The following is a 22,108-nucleotide window of genomic DNA, read 5'->3' on the forward strand; positions in this document are numbered from 1 at the left end:
TGCATTATATTTGTTGTTTAATTATGCATTATTAGTTGCATATATACATATGTTTGGTGTTGCGGACGCACAGGTAAGTACCAGGTAAGTTATGGTTTATGTTTATATTTAGTAGTGATTTGAGATGCATAAAGAGCTCATAACCTGCACCCCCGGTGTTAGTGCTCTCACCCATAGTTGGCCACAGTCCTTCACGTGATGTTCACCTCCCGCACCACACGCTCATCTTGGATCCAAGTTAGGTGCACAGTCCTGTCGTACAGACCATTTTAGGTCGTTCCGACTCGTAGGTGACCCGCGATTATTCGCCCAGTCTTCACGTGATCGTAGCACTTGAGCGTACTTATTTTACACCCAGTCCTATCGTACAGACCACTTTAGGTGGTTCCGACTCATGTGCAGGTGTAGTTAGTGAGTTGAAGATTTGAGCTCTAGATTCAGTCGTACAGGTCACGTTAGGTGACTCCGGCTGACAGATTACATGGCATTGTTTGGCATTACCTGATTACTTGCATTTTATTTCGAGGCATTTGGCATGGCATATTTCTAACCATGATTTTTATATATATATATATATATATGTATATATTCTATTTTTCTAGGAAGTATACAGGTTTTACGGCGAGGGGTTAAAAGATTGTTTATGAAATGATTTGTGAAAAGCTTTGTTTTTGCCCGCTCACGCTTTCTGTTTTTGCGCCCCTCCAGGTTCTAATTTGGCTAGCGCTTTTGGTGGCTCCCCAGAGGATTTTCCCGGCTTATCTGACAGATTATCACCAGTGTTGGACCACCTTTGGGTGTGTTTATTTAGTGTTGTTTGTCCTGAACTGCACTAGGTCTTCCGTGCTCTGAACTTTGTTTCTCACACTTACACTTGCACATGTATGTTATTTTACTTTGTGTATAGCTAGGTCTGTTTTTCTTCGTACTTTTATTATTATTTCTTAGCTTCCGCACTGTGCACTTGGTTACGTCACTTCCACGTGACGCCCAGCATGCCCTGATCTCGGTCAGGGTATGTCATTATAAAAATATGTTCACAAGGTTATTGAGAAAAATGTTTCTTTTGATATATTATTGACACTATACAAAGGTCATTGTGAGAGTCAAACTAACTTTCTATACTTATAAATATATATATATATATATTTATGAGAAGTGTAGAATGATTTTTTTTGTTTTTTTTTTAGTGTCAATAACAACACCTTTTGTTTAATTAAAAAATAAAGGATATCAATTGAGGTAAAAATATTATTGACATCAATCATGAATTATGATCTGCATGATAGAAATATAAGCGATAGTCATTTCCACTTCAATCATGAACTGCATTATAAAAATACGTTCAAAAGGTTATTGAGAAAAATGTTTCTTTTGATATATTATTGACACTATACAAAGGTCATTGTGAGAGTCAAATTAACTTTCTATACTTATAAATATATATATATATATATATATATTTATGAGAAGTGTAGAATGATTTTTTTTGTTTTTTTGTTTTAGTGTCAATAACAACACCTTTTGTTTAATTAAAAAATAAAGGATATCAATTGAGGTAAAAATATTATTGACATCAATCATGAATTATGAGCTGCATGATAGAAATATAAGCGATAGTCATTTCCACTTCAATCATGAACTGCATTATAAAAATATGTTCAAAAGGTTATTGAGAAAAATGTTTCTTTTGATATATTATTGACACTATACAAAGGTTATTGTGAGAGTCAAATTAACTTTCTATATTTATAAATATATATATATTTATGAGAAGTGTAGAATGATTTTTTTTTTTTTTTTTGAGTATCAATAACAACACCTTTTGTTTAATTAAAAAAATAAAGGATATCAATTGCAAAAGTTTTGCACGTTATTTGAATAGAGTAATGTTGGGAGATCATATATTTATACCACATTATATGATGTGGTAAATGATTCATGTAATCATTAGTTAATGAGGTAAAACTATTAATTGACGTGTCATGTACAAATTACTTGTCACATCATATAATTCATCAATGATGATGGAAACTCAACTCAACACTTGAAACATCATCAAGCCCTGAATGCAATGAGTAATAATGTACATCGTGTGATCATGATTACAAGCACTAAGTGATTTTCATAGAATGAAAGCACTCATCATTTTCTTCCAAGATAACAATGGTTGGTACTTGTAACGCATAGTGGAGGTTGAAGTTTTGGAGAGATTTTTTAGTGTGTTCAGAATACGAATACATACTTTATATGTCATCATATAAGTGGAGGGGTACTTGAAAAAATAAAAAAATAAAACTTCTTCCCTACTTGTGTAATGACATATACTATACTGCCCCGGACACATTAAAAAACCTCTCGGAAGCTTTGAGGTATGGTTGTTAATTGGCATGATTGATAGTAATAAAGTTCTACCGCATGCATTCTTATCTATATGAGTGTGGAGGTGTTGCAGCCTTTTATGCGACTTAAACTCGCTTAAGAAACTGAACATGGACACATGCCAGTTTACATGGTAATAACAGATCAAGCAAAAAGGAAGGAAGGACCAAATTGGCAAGAAACAGATCCGCGGCCCTCAATAATTTCCTGTTGCCGTGTTGCGTTGAACTAACTCGTTGACTTACCTTGTATATATTTTTGTGAAAATATGACTTTAGTCCTTCAAACTCAATTTTCTTCATATAAAACCCTACATAACTTTTTTACTCAAAGAAAACCTAATGACTAGGATCCACATAAGTAAATTCATTAACTTCATATTAATTCACACATTTTACATTTTTCACATGCCTAAAATACCCTATTACATACTTGATGTAGACAATTAATTGTAAGGAAAGAGTAAATGATTTTGCAACAAGAAAAAAAAAAGACATTAATGTTAAAAATTTATTGCATATTAATTTTTTAGAAAGGTTTTGAATTTTCATAAAACTATTCGACTCAGTTTTTTCACCCTGCTCTTGAATACTTTTGAATTTATCATTTTTTATTAATATATTAGAACATTGTATTTCATTATCTACATGCACATTAATTTACCTACAACAATTATACCATGGGTGTAATATAATATCTCTTTTTTACAATGATGCAAAATAATGTTTATACCAACAACAAAACGTGCCTAACATATGTACTAATTACATGGAAAATAATTTACCTATATTAAGAAGAAATGTAGTTCGATGCATAGTATTAAAAATACTATGTTACACCCATGTTTATACAACAATAAAACGTGCCTAACATATCTAACAATACATGGAAAATAATTTACCTACAAGTTAGAGAAATGTTATTTGGTTGGGTGTAGTATAAATTTTTTTAATAATTGGAAAAATTAAATATAACTAGGTGTAGTGTAATTTTTTTTATATAATTAGAACAAATTAATTTACCTACAACAATTATACGATGGGTGTAATGTAATAGCTTTCTTTACAATGATACAAAATATTGTATGTACCAACAACAAAACTTGCCTAACATAAGTACTTGTACATGGAAAATAATTTACCTATAACAAAAGAAATGCAGTTTGATGTATAAAATCAACAATATTATGTTCCACTCATGTTTATACAACAACAAAACGTGTCTAACATATATACCAATACATAGAAAATAATTTACCTACAAGTTAGAGGAATGTTATTTGATTCAAAATATATAACATAGGTGTAGTATTTTTTTTTTAAATAATTGGAACAAACTAATTTACCTACCAATTAATATGGATAAAACTGCTACAAAATATATCACAAAAAAAAAAAAAAAAAAAACTACTTTTCTAGTTTGACATAGATACGGTTAATGCAAACACTTTTTTCATTTTATTTCACTTTTTCTATTACGTTTAATTTGGCATAAATTTAGGAATTTGAAAAAGGGACCATAAAACATGAGTGGCATGAGTGTAAATAAATTGCATTAATAGGTCAACAGTGTTCCTATATGTTTGCAAATTTTAAATTTGGGCTTAAACTGGATCTTTAAAGATAAATGGGTTTTTATCTAAAAAAATGAATTGTAAGGACCAAAATATAAAGCATCCTATATTTTTTTATGTTCCGATCTCTATATATACACAAGGGAAGGTGATCATTTATATATTCGTCCATTGAAAACATAGTTAAGTTTCTATATACAGGTCTCTCTCTCTCTCTCTCCCCTTAAAGTGGTGATATAAATATACGTATTGTGACTCATAGATTGCATGCATGCAACAGGTGCTTTATAAGAAGAAAGAAATAAAAATATTGAAGAATGTGGAAGCTTAAGGTCGCAGATGGTGGCAATGATCCATACATCTACAGCACAAACAACTTCGTGGGAAGGCAGATATTTGAGTTTGACCCTGAAGCAGGAACTACCGAAGAGCGAGCTGAGGTGGAAGAAGCTCGTCTTCATTTCTACAATAACCGCTATCAGGTTAAGCCCAGTGGTGATCTCCTATGGCAAATGCAGGTATGCTTTACTTCGTCCAAACTTATATCGTCAATTAGTTTACGCAACGTAAACCATGTTTTTAAAGAATGTGAGTTCTAGTTACTTGGTTTCACCGATGTAGTTATTTATTAGAAGCAATTAATACTTGTGTCTACTTGCCTATTTATCCACCCACTTATTATTAATGCACCATACAATAATCAAAGATATTATTTTACTTTTCCATATTATCTAAAGATCATATTTACTGAAAATCAATCAATTTGGAGATCATTTAGTCATTTATATATATCGAACATGATCAACAGTCTTGGTAATGATTTATCAACCATTCATTCATTTGATGCATATGAGCGACTAAAAGTTCTCTAACTTAATTGATTTTTAGAATATAAAGTGAATAAACGGAATTCTAATAATGAAGTTTGTATGCAAAAAGACGTTAACTACAAGTGAACAAGTACACCCATAAAGTATTCTCTGTCATGAATGGCATGCAATGAAGCTAAGAAGATAAAATGAGGAAGCTAAATATAGCGTATGACGTGTGTATATAAATAAATCCACAAGTTCCATAACAAGCTAGCATGATGCTCGCCTGTTCCTTGAATGCACCATAACATACTCTAACCACCCAATGACCCAAACAATATCCTTCACTTAAAAATGCATAGAGAGGAGACAAGTGTGTGAATAGCGTTGGACCCTTTTAAGTTTTTAACTTTTGATCTATGGTGAGTAATTTCATTTCTCATAATCTGTTTGTATTGGACTTTTATTATTATTTTTAAAGTGAAATAATTTGAGGAGGAGAAAAAATATTACTTAAGAAAAGAGGAGAGAAAATATTACTTAAGAAAGAGTAGTCACCGTTAAGACTTATTATTTTGGGAGTTGTTGCAAAAGGTTTACTCATTTGTTACTCAGTTGATTAATAGTATCCATCATGGCATTCAAAATTTTGATCAGTTTAATTTTTCCACCTTTAATATTTTTTTGTATAAAAATATTAGCAATCTACATATGTTATCTTGCAATTACCCAAGTATATTTTCTTCCTTGGTTTTATGAAGGAGTGCGATTGATATTTTTGAAGTACGAATAAAATCTCTATTTTAATTGATTTTCTTCTTGCCACTTAATACTAGAATTTAATAATATTCTAATTCACTTAAATTTGACTCTTGTGATGTCGAATTTGATATTAATTTATTTTCATCAATTAGTATAAATATACTCTTGGTTGGGGGTTTTATCGGGCCCCTCTCGATCTTATACGTACGTATTTGGGAACAGGAGGGAGTCCACTTTGACTTGAAAGGAGCCTTGTTCGGCGGAAAACAATAATAAGAATATAATAATATAATAATAAATATAAAAAATCAGATTTTTTGTTTGTCTTGGTTCTTGTACAAAGTTTTCATTTTCCTATCTGATGGGCATCACCAATAAATCTTTAGGGTTTATTAAAATTTAATTAATAATAATATCATCATCATAAATTTGTTTAATCATAACTTCAATCCGCTCATTAGTATCGCACTTAATTATCTGTTCACTTATCAACAGTTCCTAAGGGAGAAGAACTTCAAACAAACAATTCCCCCAGTTAAAGTTGAGGATGGAGAGGAAATCACACATGAAAAGGCCACAACTTCATTGAGAAGGTCTGTCCACTTCTTTTCAACGTTGCAGGCTACCGATGGCCATTGGCCTGCCGAAAATGCCGGCCCGTTGTTTTACCTTCCTCCTTTGGTCAGTATTTAACTTTGTCACCGTTTACTATCATGTTATTCACCCACGCAATATCCTACTTATATTAATGGATAAATTGACATCAACTTCTTAAAGTTTAAGTTTATGAGGTCACGTTTTGAACCCAATGTATATGAGTAATGCTAGGTAGATTAAGTTTTTAGACCTATTTGTAAATCATGTTATGTGTTACTAATAGAAAATATGCAGTACTAATTCAATCTTTAACGATTATTTCTTACGGTTTAAATAGATAATCTCTCTAGCATCATCCCAATGTATATGTAAGACTAAATTTCTAGACAAAATTTGCAAACTAAATAATGTGTCATCAGTACGAATGAGCACGTTTATCAACATAATCCAATTATCAACTTTCATGTTAATGAGTTTACAAAATTTTATCTACAAATTTAATCTCTCTAGCATTACTCTAAATATATAGTCTTTCAACTTTCAAAATTTGAGAGGAATAACTAAGTTTCTCTATGACTACACAGTTTACACCTAATGTCAACTTTCCAAAAAGTGCAATCGACTATGAAAATATTTTACTTGCAATCCCATGTTCCCATTTTGGGGCTTAAAAATAAATAGCATATTTTCTCGAGTTTTTACCTAACTCCAAATATTTGGGATTATTATTAATTGCTCCTTCCAATTTTTTACTCAAAAATTTGCAGGTCATGTGTGTTTACATTACAGGACATCTTAACATTGTATTCCATGCAGAACACCGTAAAGAAATTCTGCGTTACATATACTATCATCAGGTACATATATATACATTTTGTTATTTTTTCTTACAAATTGGATAAAATTAAAAATTTTCAAAATGTGCTTATTTGTCTTAAACTACCACCAAGGGTTGCAGTTAAGTTGGCCAACAATTTTCATTTCTGCATCCAAAATCCCACTTGTATAAATAAAAATACTGAATAAATAATGCTAATTAATATGCATTAATGTTTTGGGTAATTCAGAATCAAGATGGTGGTTGGGGATTACACATCGAAGGACACAGCACCATGTTCTGCACCGCTCTCAGCTACATTTGTATGCGTATTCTTGGAGAAGGACCTGATGGTGACCAAGACAATGCTTGTGTAAGAGCTAGAAAGTGGATTCTTGATCATGGCAGTGTTACCCACATCCCCTCATGGGGTAAAACTTGGCTTTCGGTATGCCTATCTGCAGCACTAAGACAAATTGCTTAGGCTTCGGGTCAACTGTTGTTCTTAAATTGCACTATCACTATGGCAAATTGTCAACATATTGGTAATTTATACATGCCATATAAAAATTGATAACGGGTCAATATCGACAACGTATAAAGATACATAGTTGTTAATGATAGCGGGTCAATATTAACAAAACTAACCTTATTGTTGATACATTCTATAATAGCGGTGACCCCCTACTAAAATTTACCTCTATTAGAGTTGCAATCTAAAAGAAAAAGATAAATGCTATAAGGTCATATTTGACTCCAAACTAGTGGTGTGACTTATACCATATATATCCAATGCATACATAATCAAATAATTATTTAAACTTTTAGCTTTTATTCAGTAGAGAAAGATGAAGTGAAATTTAGAATTAACCATTACTTTATATCTTCTAAAGGTGGAGTACCACCTCTAATTACTTTATATCTTCTAAAGGTGGAGTACCACCTCTTAACTAGACTAAGTCAAATATGACTTTACAGATGGCAGACCAAAATCGTATATAACCCTAACTATTTCGGTATATTAAAGAGTGATCGAGTCATATTTGGTATTGAGAACACTGCACTACTATTATTTAAGAGGGTTTCCCCTTTTAATTAATCTTGCTCAATTGATTCTTGCAGATACTTGGTGTGTTTGAGTGGTCCGGAAGCAACCCAATGCCCCCAGAGTTTTGGATTCTGCCTTCATTTCTTCCTATGCATCCAGGTTAGAACAATTCTGAACTCCACAAGTACAAATAAGTCAATCTTTCACATGTTGAAAGATTTAATTAGTCTCTCTCTACCTATAGTCTTCTTTTTTACTCTCTTCTACAACATGCAAATGCAGCAAAAATGTGGTGCTACTGTAGGATGGTTTACATGCCTATGTCATATTTATATGGGAAAAGATTTGTTGGTCCAATCACACCTCTCATACTACAATTAAGGGAAGAACTCTATGCTCAGCCTTACGACGAAATTAACTGGAAGGGAGTGCGTCATCACTGTGCTAAAGTATGTTGAACTTGAATAAATAGCTAATTAGTCAATTTTTTTCCTGTTTAGGTACATAAACTGATTGCGGTAATTTGAATGCAGGAGGACATCTACTACCCTCATCCTTGGATACAGGACTTTCTATGGGATAGTCTGTACATATGTACGGAGCCTCTTCTTACTCGCTGGCCATTTAACAAGCTGATCAGGAAAAGGGCTCTCGAAGTAACAATGGAGCATATTCATTATGAAGATGAAAACAGCAGATACATTACCATTGGATGTGTCGAAAAGGTGTTATGCATGCTGGCTTGTTGGGCTGAAGATCCAAATGGTGATTATTTTAAAAAGCATCTTGCCAGGATACCAGATTATTTATGGGTTGCTGAGGATGGGATGAAGATGCAAGTTAGTACACATTTTGTTAATACAGTATATGATACGATGATTTGTTCTTTACCCTTTTCTCTGTTTCAAAAGTTTACTCTTCTAAATCATTGGAAAACATTATAAATTGATACATTTTCTTAATACGTGCAGGGTTTTGGCAGTCAACAGTGGGATACTGGTTTTGCCATTCAAGCTTTGCTTGCTTCCAATCTAACCGATGAAATTGCACTCACACTTGCTAGAGGACATGACTTCGTCAAGAAATCTCAGGTTCGTTTTTTATATAGTCAACTGAACTTTCATTTTTTGTAAAATGTGTATGTGCATCGATTAATTTGTTCTAACTAGTGACTGTTTTGGAATCGAATTGTAAAGGTTAAGGACAATCCATCGGGTGACTTCAAAAGCATGCACCGCCACATTTCCAAAGGATCGTGGACTTTCTCTGATCAAGACCATGGATGGCAAGTTTCTGATTGCACTGCAGAGGGTTTAAAGGTAACAAATACTACAACTTACTTATCCACCTTAAATGCTATTTCCATTTTTCTCACCATAATCCCCTGTACAGTGTTGCCTGCTTTTATCGATGATGCCACCGGAGCTGGTTGGTGAAAAAATGGAACCTGAGCGGTTATACGATGCTGTCAATGTCCTAATTTCCCTACAGGTACAACTATTATGTCAGTCAGTCATATATATGAGTATGAGTTGCATTTTGTTTCCCTGCCGTAATCAAATTTTGGACCTAATGCATACTGCCTTACTTTAAAAACCTTAAAAAACTTGTAGCATTTGAAGACTTTTGTTCTTCACTGCAAGGCCTATTAGGTCTCTCTACTCATTACAAATCTCATTTTATGGCTCATTGTAGAGTAAAAATGGTGGTTTAGCAGCCTGGGAACCAGCTGGAGCAGCAGAATGGTTAGAAGTAAGAATTTTAAAGAATTGGAGTAATGTTGTCGAACTTAGTTAGATGTGTAAGAAACTAAAGGCATTATTAATTAGTATGTACTTACTGGACATTTCTCACTTCTTTTTTTCTCCCCAGATGTTGAATCCCACGGAATTCTTCGCAGACATTGTTGTTGAGCATGAATATGTGGAGTGCACTTCATCTGCAATTCAGGCTTTAGTTTTGTTTAAGAAGTTGTACCCTGGCCACAGGAAGAAAGAGATAGATCAATTTATTACCAATGCAGCACAGTACCTTGAAAATACACAAATGGAAGACGGTTCATGGTAATATCATATTATTAAATCAAAAATTTGATTTCTTTGATTAACAACTACAGCAGAGAAACAACTTGGTTAAGAAACATTTGCCCAGGTACGGGAATTGGGGAGTTTGCTTCACATATGGTACCTGGTTTGCTCTTGGAGGGTTAACAGCTGCTGGCAAGACCTTCGACAATTGTGCAGTTATACGCAAAGCTATTAATTTTTTACTCACAATCCAGAAAGAGAACGGTGGTTGGGGAGAGAGCTACCTTTCATGTCCGAAAAAGGTAAAATATGGGAGGTGGATTATGTTTGAAGCGAGCTCCAAGTTTCTTAGTTAATCTCATTGTCTTAGACTAAAATATTTCACTCTGTGGTGGGTGATACAGGAGTACGTTCCTCTTGAAGGAAACCGATCAAATTTAGTACACACAGCTTGGGCTATGATGGGTTTGATTTATGCAGGACAGGCCGAAAGAGACCCCGCACCTCTTCATCGTGCAGCAAAGTTGATAATCAACTCTCAGATGGAAAATGGTGATTTTCCTCAGCAGGTATCTTGCTTACCCTAACATCTATTCCAAACAATATGAAAATATTTCCCCAGCCTCACTTGCATTGCAAGCTTGACTAGTAAAAAGGATGAAACACAAAATAACATATTGTGTTGCGTATACGTTTTATAACATCTATTCATTAATCATGTATGGCAGGAAATCACTGGAGTGTTCATGAAGAATTGTATGGTGCATTATGCAGCTTATAGAAACATCTACCCCCTGTGGGCTCTTGCAGAATACCGCAAGTGGGTTCCATTGCCTTCCAAAGCGTGATTAGGCTCTCTGTATCGTGTAGCTCTTACATGCAGCATATATTAATATGCATAAAAGCCAGTTGTTGAAATTATGTATTATACAAAAAGTGTATCAATCAGATGAGGAAGTAAGATTTTACCTATTTGGAAATCAGAGAAATTATACTTCTTCAAACAGAAAATTTATAAAATAAAATAAAAATCTATTTCTGCCGGATGTATTTTTAATTCTTTATTTTCTTATTAGATGACTAAAATTACAACATTATAGGGCGAATAGGTTGTGAAAGATGTTACTCAAAGGTGTGTTCCCAGTAATTTAGGCCAAAGTTGTTAAGAATGTACTACGTACAAAAATAAGATGGAATGACTTGAAAATGATTAGATGCAATAAATTTGAAGAAACTTTCAAATGAGACCAATGTGTCATTTGAAAGTCCTTTGTTCAGTATAGTGCATTTCTAGTGTTTTTGTATTGATTGAGTAATTTATTGATAATATTCTTGTAGTGCATTTTTCACAATTTAGAATAAAAGGCCATAAACTTTGAAAGTCCCTCAAACATAAGGCAAATAATCAAAGAAACACATAAAAATTTTCATCCCACGGCAACTTTCCCAAAATGCAAATAAAGTTGTCTTAAGGCCACATATATAACTATGCTAATCACTATACTTAGATTAGTGCCACAAATATCTGTTTACTTGGATATTGCAGAAGAACCTTTGAAGTCAAGGATGGTGTGCTAGATCTAGAGTACTTCTCATTGATGGGACTTATCCGTTTGGTTCTGCTTCCTTTATTTATTTTTGCAATGATTTTTATCATTCTATTGTTGGTGGAGCTGGGATGTTGAAGACTTAGTTAAATAAAGAATGCCTTGCACATAAAACGTGTGACATAATCAAATTAGCTAGACCTGGAATGTTGGTGCTGCAGCTCGCGATCAGTGACCCGACTTTGTCTCCTTAGAATAAAATTGATGCCCTAAATTCATTTTTAGGTCCATTCAATGAGATTTCATTGTTTGAATCTAATTTCACAAAGAGCATCCACTTGACCTTTGTGGTAGGCAAAGATTCGATCGTTGGATCGTCATGAAATTATAGTTGTTGATGTGTGACTAATGTGAGGCTCTTAGGAATTCACGAATCTGAAATATGTTATGGGGATCTTCCTGATTGGATAATGAAGGGTTGTTGACCAACTGTTCATGACCATGTTGATCAAGGGTTGAATTTTGGTTAACATATCCCAAATCGTTCTGAAATGCTGGAATTAGCATTACTTGAGACTTAGTAGAGCCCAGTGGGCCTATCTTGGTTGACGATTCATCCTAGGGGATGTGCACCTCGGTTTAACTATAGGTGACGCCTTACCGGGATTTACATGTTTATTGGGCTACTAGATGAGTTAATGACATATGCGAATGCCAGTGGAAGGAGATGGGCTAGGAATCATGTTAGAATTATCTTGTAGAACTTGTATGTTTATTTTCTCTAAGCAGAAGTACTGTTAAAGCCCTCCTCAGAGGTACTACTACCAGTAAAAACTCTCGATAATAAGGCGTAAGAAGGCTTTACGTTCGATGGAATCGCCTATTTGTATTTCTACAATCATGCTTACCAATATGCAACTGACTGAACAAGACAGAGACTAGATATCTATTGTTACGTTGAACCAATAGTGTGTGTGTGTGTGTGCTTACACTTGTGATTCTTATGGATTGATGTAAGAAGTCGTTTGTACGAGGTATGTATGTGTGATGTGTGATTGTGTGACTACACCAAATAGTAGTGTGGTATATGGATGATCCTGCCTAGTAATCCGTATTAGAAGACCATATGAATTCTATGGATGACTCTACCTGGTTAATCTAAATTGATAGGTCACTGTCTGACACACCCGACCTTGATATTCACCAAACACCAGGGTAGGTACGTCCTGGTCAACACCTAAAGGTGACGAAGCCATACTAGGATGTGTAATACCCCATGTTTAAAAAAAATGGTTATATGTGTGTGTGGGTAATTATTTTTTTTCTTAATGATTTTATTAGATTTATTTTATGCAAGAACCTACTTGCAATATGTAAAATAGTTTCAAAGTAAAATCCTTTTTGCTACAAATTATTTCAAAAACTAGCTCGTCTTATTTTCATATGTAAGTAGAGATATTTTTAGTTTGAAATGGAGAAGGAGATTATGATGAGTTTGGCTTGATTATTTTTCTCACAAAGGGCCGAGAGTTTGAGGTTGGACTAAATGAGTAATTTTGTCTTTCTCTCAAAGATGAGGTGGAGAGTTTGTAACATTAGGAGTTAATGATTTGGTGATTACTCACCACTCTAAATGTGAAGGTGGAAGTCTACTTAAGGGTGAGTTGGCAAGTTTGTATTCATTAGGAATCTAAGAGTTAAATGTTTGGTGATGATTCATCCCTCCAAAATTTGAAGAGGTGGGATTCATATCCCTTAGACTTTGAACGTGGCTTTTGAGCTTTTGTCCACTTTGCATGATATTCACCACTCTAAATAAAGGAAGATAACAACTTATTGTGGTTAGAACATTTCACGTGGCCTTTGATGCAAGGAACATCTTGCATATTATTCATTAGTTCATAATTAGCTTCACATTTGTTGTTTTTCTATTGGACCACATTTCATTGCTAAGGATTAGGACAACTTTTGTTGCCTTGTTATGGGAGCACATTTTATGGTGATGATTGGGTTAACAATTGGTGTGTTTCTATTGGAACACATTTTATGTCTAATGATTGGCACAACACTTGCTTTCAATAGACACACTTTATGTCTAATGATTGGCACAACACTTGGTTAACAATTGGTGCGTTTCTATTGGAACACATTTGTTGCCTTGTGGAAATTATTTGGAGAGGAAGATGTCAAGCAATCTTTATAATGGAAGGAGCAAGAACCAACGGAAGACAAGGGAGAAAAGAGAGAGGAAGAAGAAGAAAAAAAAAGAAAGAAAAAAAAGAGAGCAACTCCAAAGCCATTCTCCTTTTTCATATTACCCCTTATCTTTCATATACATTTTGTTAAGGCTTTAAGCCATCTTTCATTGTATTTGTAAGTTTCTCATATATAGTGAAATACAATAAAAGTAAACTCAGTGGATGTAGTCGATTTGGCGAACCACTTAAATCTTGTGTTGTTTATCTATTTATATTTTGGAGGCCATTGCTATAAGAAGCACTCCCATCAAACCATCAAAAATATCCATTTACTTTCCTTGAGAATGTTGTAAAATAAGAGAGACAAATCCCAGAAAATGCATGAGAGCTTACTCAACAAAATTGCTTTATGGAACTCAAATGGATTTATGCATCAATATCACCCAGAAAGAGAGATGGAGTAAAATGGTAAAGTAATATTTCTCAATTAGATTGTTGTGTGTTATCCATACTACATATTATTGATAAGATCGTACGATTTTGGCTACTAACAGTTTGATTAGTGTTGCAGATGATTATTGATATACTTGTTACATGGCATATAAATTGGGAGTATTGATATCTATGTGAACATGATATATACATATGCATTTCAAAGCAAGAAGGAAAGTTTAGTCCATTGTGTTGAGTTTTGTAAAGTGTTTGAGTTGTGAGGATATTCAAGGGCTGAAGTTTGCCTTGAATATAAAATAATGAATTTTATATGTCAGGCGTAGGGTGCAGGGCTTGAGTGTACAAATTGGTTGATTATAAAAATAATGAAATCTTGTATATGTCAAGCATTGGGGGAAGGGCTTGAATATACAATTGGACGTCGGGGGAAATGCCTGTTGAATAAAGTGGAAACTGAGAGTTTAATTTAAAAAAATTGGGTTAAGGGATGAACGGGAGTTAACTCATATTCTAAGGTATTCAGAGCCAAGTGGTACAAGCATGGTATGAGACGTGTAGGCCTAGATGCCTTATATATGTGTTGACAGGATTAAAAGGGAGTGAGTACATTCATCCATCTCGTTTGCATATATTTCATGCATTTGAAAGAATTGTTACAATTTGATTATTTTAGTTTTTGTTGTGAATTAATTTGTGTATTATTTTTATTCCGCTGCGTATTCAATAAATTTTATGTAAGATTTTGTTGATGTATGGTGTAATCGTTATAATTTAATTTTATTTTCCACCATATAAATTTTATTTCTATAAATTTTATTTTATTTTCCACCATATCTTGGTTGTAGAATTTATTTCTATAGCTAAGATATGGCTTGAGTATACAAATTGGTTGATTATTAAAATAATGAAAACTTGTATATGTCAGACATCTGGGGAAGGGCTTGAATATACAATTGGGCGTTAAGGGAAGTGCTTGTTTAATAAAGTGAAAACTGAGAGTTTAATTACAAAAAATTGGGTTAAGGGATGAACAAGAGTTAACTCATATTCTAACGTACTCGGAGCCAAGTGGTATAAGCATGGTATGGGACGTGTAGGCTTGGGTGTTTTAGGTATGTGTTGATGGGATTAGAAGGGACTGAGTACGTTCATGCATCTCATTGCATACATTTTATGTATTGGCAAGAGCCACTCATTTCAATTATTATTTTAGTTGGTACTTTTGTTATGAATTAATTTTGTATACTAATATTTTATTTCCGCTGCGTATTCAATAAATTGTATGTGGTAAACTCAAGCTTTTATTATGTAAGATTTGTTACATGATGTATTGTGTAATCGTGCCAAGTTATTTTAATTTTTCCACCATATCTTGATTGTAGAATTTATTTCTATAGTTAAGATATGACTCATATCCTAGTTCATGAATAGTCTTTATTCGCGGGTCGGGGCGTGACAAGATGCATGAGAACTAAGAACAATTAACCGACATAAATAAAACTTGTAAATTTAATTATTATGAATATGCATTTATGGAACATGTTCAGAGCATACAACTAAACCGAAACACTAAAAAGGAATAATATAAAATTGAATGAACAAGGAGATGGATCCTACACCAAGAGTACTCGAAGATAGAGATGGGTCCCACAATCGAAACCTAATCCTTCAACCATAAACTATGCAACATAACTGTCCATTCCCAAATTGTCCAAATAATGGGACAATTCAAGATTTAATTGGACCGCAGTCATGCTTTCGCATCCATGCACGAAATCCAACTAATCCTCGAATGGGAAACTAAGGTTTACTAAAAATAAAAAACAAGTACAAAGTTAATTTTATTTAACTTCATACATCACAACACATATTTGTATGTCACGTACAAATTTGACAACATAATATAAATATAATTTCACAACACAATATAAACATAACAAAATAAGTTCAACATAATTTAATTAATTTGATATTTTTAAAAAATAAAACGAAGAAAATACCTTCTCAATCATTCTCCACCAATCGCTAATCACGCACAATATCCCTATAGACAACGAAATTAATAGCGTCAGTATGAATTTACATTAATACTTTTACCCTAACAAATAAAAAATAAAAAAACGCTTACCAGACTTACCGAGATAGCTCAATCAACTTAGATAAGAAGATTGAGGGAGTATTAGATGATGAAATTGAGAGAAAATGGAAATGACGGATGCCGGATTGAGCAAAATCGAAGGGATGAGGGCAGAGGCACAATCTGCAATTTTTTTTTGCAGTTTACCTCTGCACATGGCTAAATCCAAATTAAAAGCTTCACTTTTGGACGAATGATTTTGCGTGACGAACAAAGGTTTTCATCGTGCAAAAGTCCTTTGCATGACTAACATAGTCTTTGTCGCGCGAATAACATTTGTGCGACAAAAAAAGAAGCATTCATCGCACAAGTTTACCTTTTTATTTTATTTTATTTCCTTTACTTTATAATTTATTCTTTTCAACAAATTACACGATGAAAACATGTATCGTCGCATAATGCATATTTTTTTAATTTGTTTTTATGTTTTATTTGTATATATTGTAAAATTTTATTTTATTATAAATCAAAAACTCAAACCTAATTAAACAATCTTATTTAAAAAAAAAAAAAACAAAAACAAAAAACAACCCTCCTCAACTTCAATCCTCCCTCGCCCGCAACACATTGAACTTCCACTACCAGAAACTCTGCTTGAAAAGCTCATCCACATAAATCTGTTGCTTCTCATCGGTTTTATCAACATCCCAATGAACCTACATTAATGCCAATAACAATAAATTAGTAATTTAAAAAATATTATGTTTTAACAAAAATAATTATTTATTATTTACAACAAACTTACCGATAACTGCCTCGTGCTTCTTCAACTCCTCAGGACCATTTGCTTTTCCTTGGATTTGGGTTTTCCTTCGATTTCTACACTATCCAAAACTTTGCCTCTCGGCGTGGATCAAGCTAGTGTTTTCTCTGAGTCGCGATCGCAGCTCTGTCCTCCGCCGTCTGTCACTGTAAGTCCTTTTTTTTATTTTTCCAGAATTTTCAATGCATCGTTTTCTCTTCGTGTCTAACTTTTGTGTGTCTCTGCTATAAAATGTTGACGCCGAAGGTTTGTTGCTGAAAAATTGCGGCTGCAAGTTTTTTCAGATTTTCCAATTTCGTTGCAAAAAAAAAAAAAAAAAATCCTCCATCGACCAGCGATTTGTGGTGAGTTTCCCTTGCGGTAAACTTTTCTTTTTGTTTAGAGTTATGAGAATTCTTATAGAAAAAAAATTAGAAAAACTCAAATTATAATTTTTGCTTTAAATATGTTTTTAATTTGGTCCACCATGGTATGTTTGTTAACAGGAACCTAGAAGAGTCTCAAATTCAGTTTCGAACTCTGACTAAAAATGGAACTTGGTGCCATTAAATGATCGTCCTTAGCCCTTAAAATTCAAGTAAACCCATGATTTTTACATTACTGCGTTCGTTTTTTCTACTAATTATTGTTATATGAATTGTATTCTTCTATTAAAAATGATTAATTAGATTGCCCAAAAAAAAAAAAAAAAAACCTCAGGCATTGTAGGTTTGGGATGATAGTTTAAAATCAATATGCTTATTAGCCAGTCAGAGAACCTAATTCGGCAAGTGGGTTTTAAAGTTTCAATCGTTTCGTTATGTGTAATTTTCTTGCTCTGCCTACTAAGAATCTAATAACCAAATGCTTAGTTATTTTCTCCTAATGGTTTTCAATTTGTTGTAGGTAAACGAGAACTACTATGCAGCAGGGGAAGGGAAGGGAAGTAAAAATTATAAGGAAATGCGTAAAAGTTACAAGCTTTTAATTAAAAGTAGAAATGGAGTGACACCAAACAAAATAGGTAAAACTAAACACTACTTTCTTTCTATTTAAATATAAATCAATTGATTAAATTTGTGTCTATACAAGTTTAAAATGAAGTTATCTGTTAATTTTAAAAGAACTATGCATGCTGGATTTTTATAGAAGTGTCATGAAAGTTTTATACCAAACTTTTTACAGGAATTAAGTTGATTTAAGTATGGGTGGTTTTGTATTTGAAATCCTTTCATTTCTCATACATCTCCTTTTTTTTATTTTTTTATTGTTATTGTTTGGCTTCCGAGATTTGAGAAAATTAGGACATTTAAAGATTTTGATTTCATTTTAAATTTTCTTAAATTTATTGATTATTAGATGACATAATTTGTGATATACTGTAATTGATTTGAGCAATTATTATTAATTTTAATTATTCATGGTTTGAGCGGCAACGCGATGAAATGGGTATGAATAACATATTTTGTGTGTTTGAATCCTCAATGAAGTTGTTTACTTCAGTAATTGTGTTTGTTTGATAATAGGGATCTTATTTAAAAGCAAGGAAGAAGAATGAAACTAGATTATTGTGGGGCTCAGGAAAAACTATGCTTCTTTACAAGAGAAATTTACGAAATAAGAGTTGGATAAGATGGTAAGTAGATGGGTTTGATATTCAATGTGGCTAATTGAGTTAACTTCTGTACATCATTAAATGTTTGAATATGTCTATCAGGCTGCAATGAATTTTTTATAATTCATTATATAGTTTTCAAAAAGGTCGTGCATAATTCTTGCTGAACTTGGTTTGGATTTCTTTTGTTTACGGATGAAGTGAGTTACTCACAGTTCTATCCAGTTGGTCATGTTCCCATCGTTGCATGACTTTTTGAACAGAAAACAAGGTTTATTATTTCAATTTCCACATCCATGTTTGGTAGATGTTGATTAATCTTATCCGTACCTGTTACTATTTTGTGGCTATATATGATTTATTTGACTTCCCAATTTTATATAATTAGTACTATTGAAATACATTTGGCATACGTTAATTCTACCTTTCTACAATTTCTCATTGCTGCTTAAGTGGAACAAAATTAACTCAAACATTGCTTATGAAGAGAATGAAGTTGTATAATCTTTCATGAAATTTTTAATTCCGCAGTAATGTGCGGGTACAAATATCTAGTATATGCAAAAAGAGCAAAAAAGTGAAACACTGTTTATAAACACAGTGTATTTCCGAAAATGCCCTCACTTTAATGGTGTAATTTCAATGTTGTCTCGAGCGTCCACTTTGAATCTGGGTCGTCCATGTTTTTAGACACTCTGCTCGGGCCGTCCATTAAAGAAGGACTGAAAAAGCCGGGGCTTCCCATTTGATTCCAGTACGTTCCATTTGCTTCCCGTACGTTCTTCTTTCCCAACCGTTCCCAAGTCCCAACACGTAGCCTTTACGCACCCCTCCTGCTGCTGCTTTCTTCCTTTTGCTTCTTAGGGATTCTCTGTTTTGATTTTTATCATCCAATTTGTTTAATTTATTGTTAATTTCAGGGTACTACCAGTTTTGTGCTGACTCTGATTACTTCAGAAAGGTATGCCTCTAATTTATGATAAATTTTGGTTTAATTCCTCTCTACCTAGCATACTACATAATCTTTCCAACTTTGACTAGAATTATATCCACAACTCATTTACTGGCTACAAGGACTGAATACAGAGGAATGGTTTAATAATGGTTTTAGAATGGTAAAAGATTGCAGAAGCAGCATGGAATTCAACAGTTGATATTTTGGCTATAATTACTTTTTGACACTTAATGTATTAAAAAAATAGCATCCTATTATATATATGTTACTATGAGTTTAATTTATTTCCTTCAAATTCTTCCATAAAGTGTGAGACCTTTGAGATAGGTTTTTTTTTCTTTCGTTTTTTTTTTTATCTAATTTATCCTTCTAGATGATTTAGTTTATTGGGATAATTTACTAGGATACCAGCATATAGATCACTTAGTTTATTGGAATTTGCTTTGTGGTTTTGCTTTAAGCAAATTAAGTACAATCAAGTGCAATTGTGGCTTCTTCTTGCTCTGTGTTTTGTTTATTGGGTACCTATTTGTGGTTTTCCTATAGGTCCCTAATGTGAAATGGAAAGATGTTGGCGGTGTTAATGATTTGAAGAAATTGATTCTGGATACTGTTCTGAACTTCAAGTATATGCTCTTTGTAAGCAGAAGATCCTATTCAATTCCTTATCTCACTGTTGGATTTGCCATTCAATTCCTTATCTTACTGTTGTATTTTCCATGGGGTTTGGGTGCGCAATTACAGGGAGAGAGAGGGTGGGTGCAATCATTTTCTCTTTCTATATCCTTCCTTTCCCAATTTGCGTCTCTGGTTGTTGGCGTTCGTCTTCCTCCTCAAGGTAAGGACTTTTCAATCAATTTCTGAAGATTTAATTTGGGTTTTATTGTTTTAGTTCGAACATTCACCAATCTATGAGCAATAGTTTCGGATCTAATGGTTTTGTTTTCGAATTTTCCTAGCTGTGTAGTTCTCCATTTTTTTTTTTGCAGCTGAATCTGAAAAATGGATTGAAATTTTTTTTTTTATTGCTGTAGATATATATAACCCAGAATTATTATTATTATTATTATTTTTCATTTGGTGAATTGGGTTTGGTCGTTGTACATTTTTCTCTCCTGCATCTACACAACGTTGTTCTACCATGCCTGGGTTTCGAAGTTCCAAATCCAATTCAACGCTTCATCAACTCCACTTAAAAGGTTCCTGCATATCTTTTTCTCCCCAAATTCTTGGCCAAATAATTTTATAAGATTCAGGGAAATGATGCTAGAAGTGCTTAAGCTTATATATCTGTTTATTTATTGTAACTTTTGTTTTAGTTGTTTTTAGAATGAGTACAATTGAATTGCTTGCCTGATCATTTGGTGAAAGTGCTTCTGTGTTAAATGTGCTTTTCTGTGAATAATCATTTGTTAAATATGCTTTTGCGTTTGAAGATTGACATTCATGTTGCAAGAATTAAGTTGTGCTAGATTATTCTGTAGTCCAACTGCGAATGTGTTGATGAAGAGCTTGAACATGTAACTCTGCAGTTTACGATCAGATAATTATCGGTTTCGAAATTCAAATTAACATTCATGCATTTGAAAATTAGTTTGGGAATGCATAGGCTAATGTTCTTTTTCATTTTATGCGTTCCAAGCTCCAACTGTGTTTAATTCGAGACAATTTGGCTCATTTGTCTTGATTTGATAAAATTCTTGAGTAGATTGAACTAGTTCATTCTGAATTTTCAATTCAACACTACTACATTGTAAAACTGGTTTGCAAAGAAATTGTTTCCAATCCTGCTTAAAATTGACGAATGACTATTCTTGCAGAGTTGTATTGGACAGAACAGCTATCCTCGGGGAAGCTGTAGCACCTGAGAATTTTGAAGGTGATCCGATCAAAGGCCATTTGCAGCTAATGATTCTCAATTTCTCGAGTACACCAGTAAAGGTCCTCTATCTTTATTTCTCGTTGACATTTTTTTTTTCCTTGATAACATAGTTCACAAGGCTTTTAACCTATTATTATGATTACTGTTAACAATTATTCTTAGAGAGAGATGGATACACCAACCAGTGCATTTTCAAGGAGTACTAGAACATCATTTTTGGAATTAGATAACAATACTTGCTATAATTTTGGTAAGGAATCAGTTGACAGTGTGGGGTTCGTGGATTTTGGATTCGGCATTCTCTGAAATTAGCCAAGGAGTGGAAATTTTGATTGGTTTGATTGGTAATTTAGTATGTTATTTAAAATTATGAGAGAAACAGAGATCATCGTATTATATATCAGCATTCAACATTTATGAATGTGAACTATCTTTGTATGTTTATCAATTTATTTTTTCATGGTTTTCAGTTTCCTAAATGAAGTTTGACATTTATGAAATTTGACAATTTATCTTTGCATTCATGCATTTGAATTGCAAATTAGTTTATGCTAAACGCTG

General features: G+C 33.2%; 1 protein-coding gene and 1 long non-coding RNA gene across 2 annotated transcripts; both read left to right on the forward strand.

Moving 5' to 3' along the window:
• The first annotated feature begins 4,242 nt into the window (after nt 1–4,242).
• Nucleotides 4,243–11,068, forward strand: LOC125471733 (beta-amyrin synthase-like). The gene is made up of 15 exons (XM_048572435.1): nt 4,243–4,473; nt 6,025–6,210; nt 6,894–6,983; nt 7,194–7,391; nt 8,066–8,150; nt 8,274–8,440; nt 8,525–8,830; nt 8,963–9,082; nt 9,188–9,310; nt 9,384–9,482; nt 9,687–9,743; nt 9,864–10,054; nt 10,143–10,320; nt 10,423–10,587; nt 10,747–11,068. Exons 1-15 carry the CDS (start codon nt 4,273–4,275, stop codon nt 10,864–10,866), a joined length of 2,286 nt encoding a protein of 761 aa, XP_048428392.1. The 5' UTR covers nt 4,243–4,272; the 3' UTR covers nt 10,867–11,068.
• Nucleotides 11,069–19,424: 8,356 nt separating this feature from the next.
• On the forward strand, nt 19,425–22,063 carry LOC103942111. The gene is made up of 4 exons (XR_007253810.1): nt 19,425–19,671; nt 20,212–20,304; nt 20,410–20,503; nt 21,486–22,063. It is a non-coding gene; the product is annotated as an uncharacterized LOC103942111 (long non-coding RNA).
• Nucleotides 22,064–22,108: the final 45 nt, after the last annotated feature.

Source organism: the organism of the source record quoted next, unplaced genomic scaffold (genome assembly GCF_019419815.1).
Source record: "Pyrus x bretschneideri cultivar Hongxiangsu unplaced genomic scaffold, Pyrus_bretschneideri_v1 Contig61, whole genome shotgun sequence".
Classification (NCBI taxonomy): domain Eukaryota; kingdom Viridiplantae; phylum Streptophyta; class Magnoliopsida; order Rosales; family Rosaceae; genus Pyrus; species Pyrus x bretschneideri.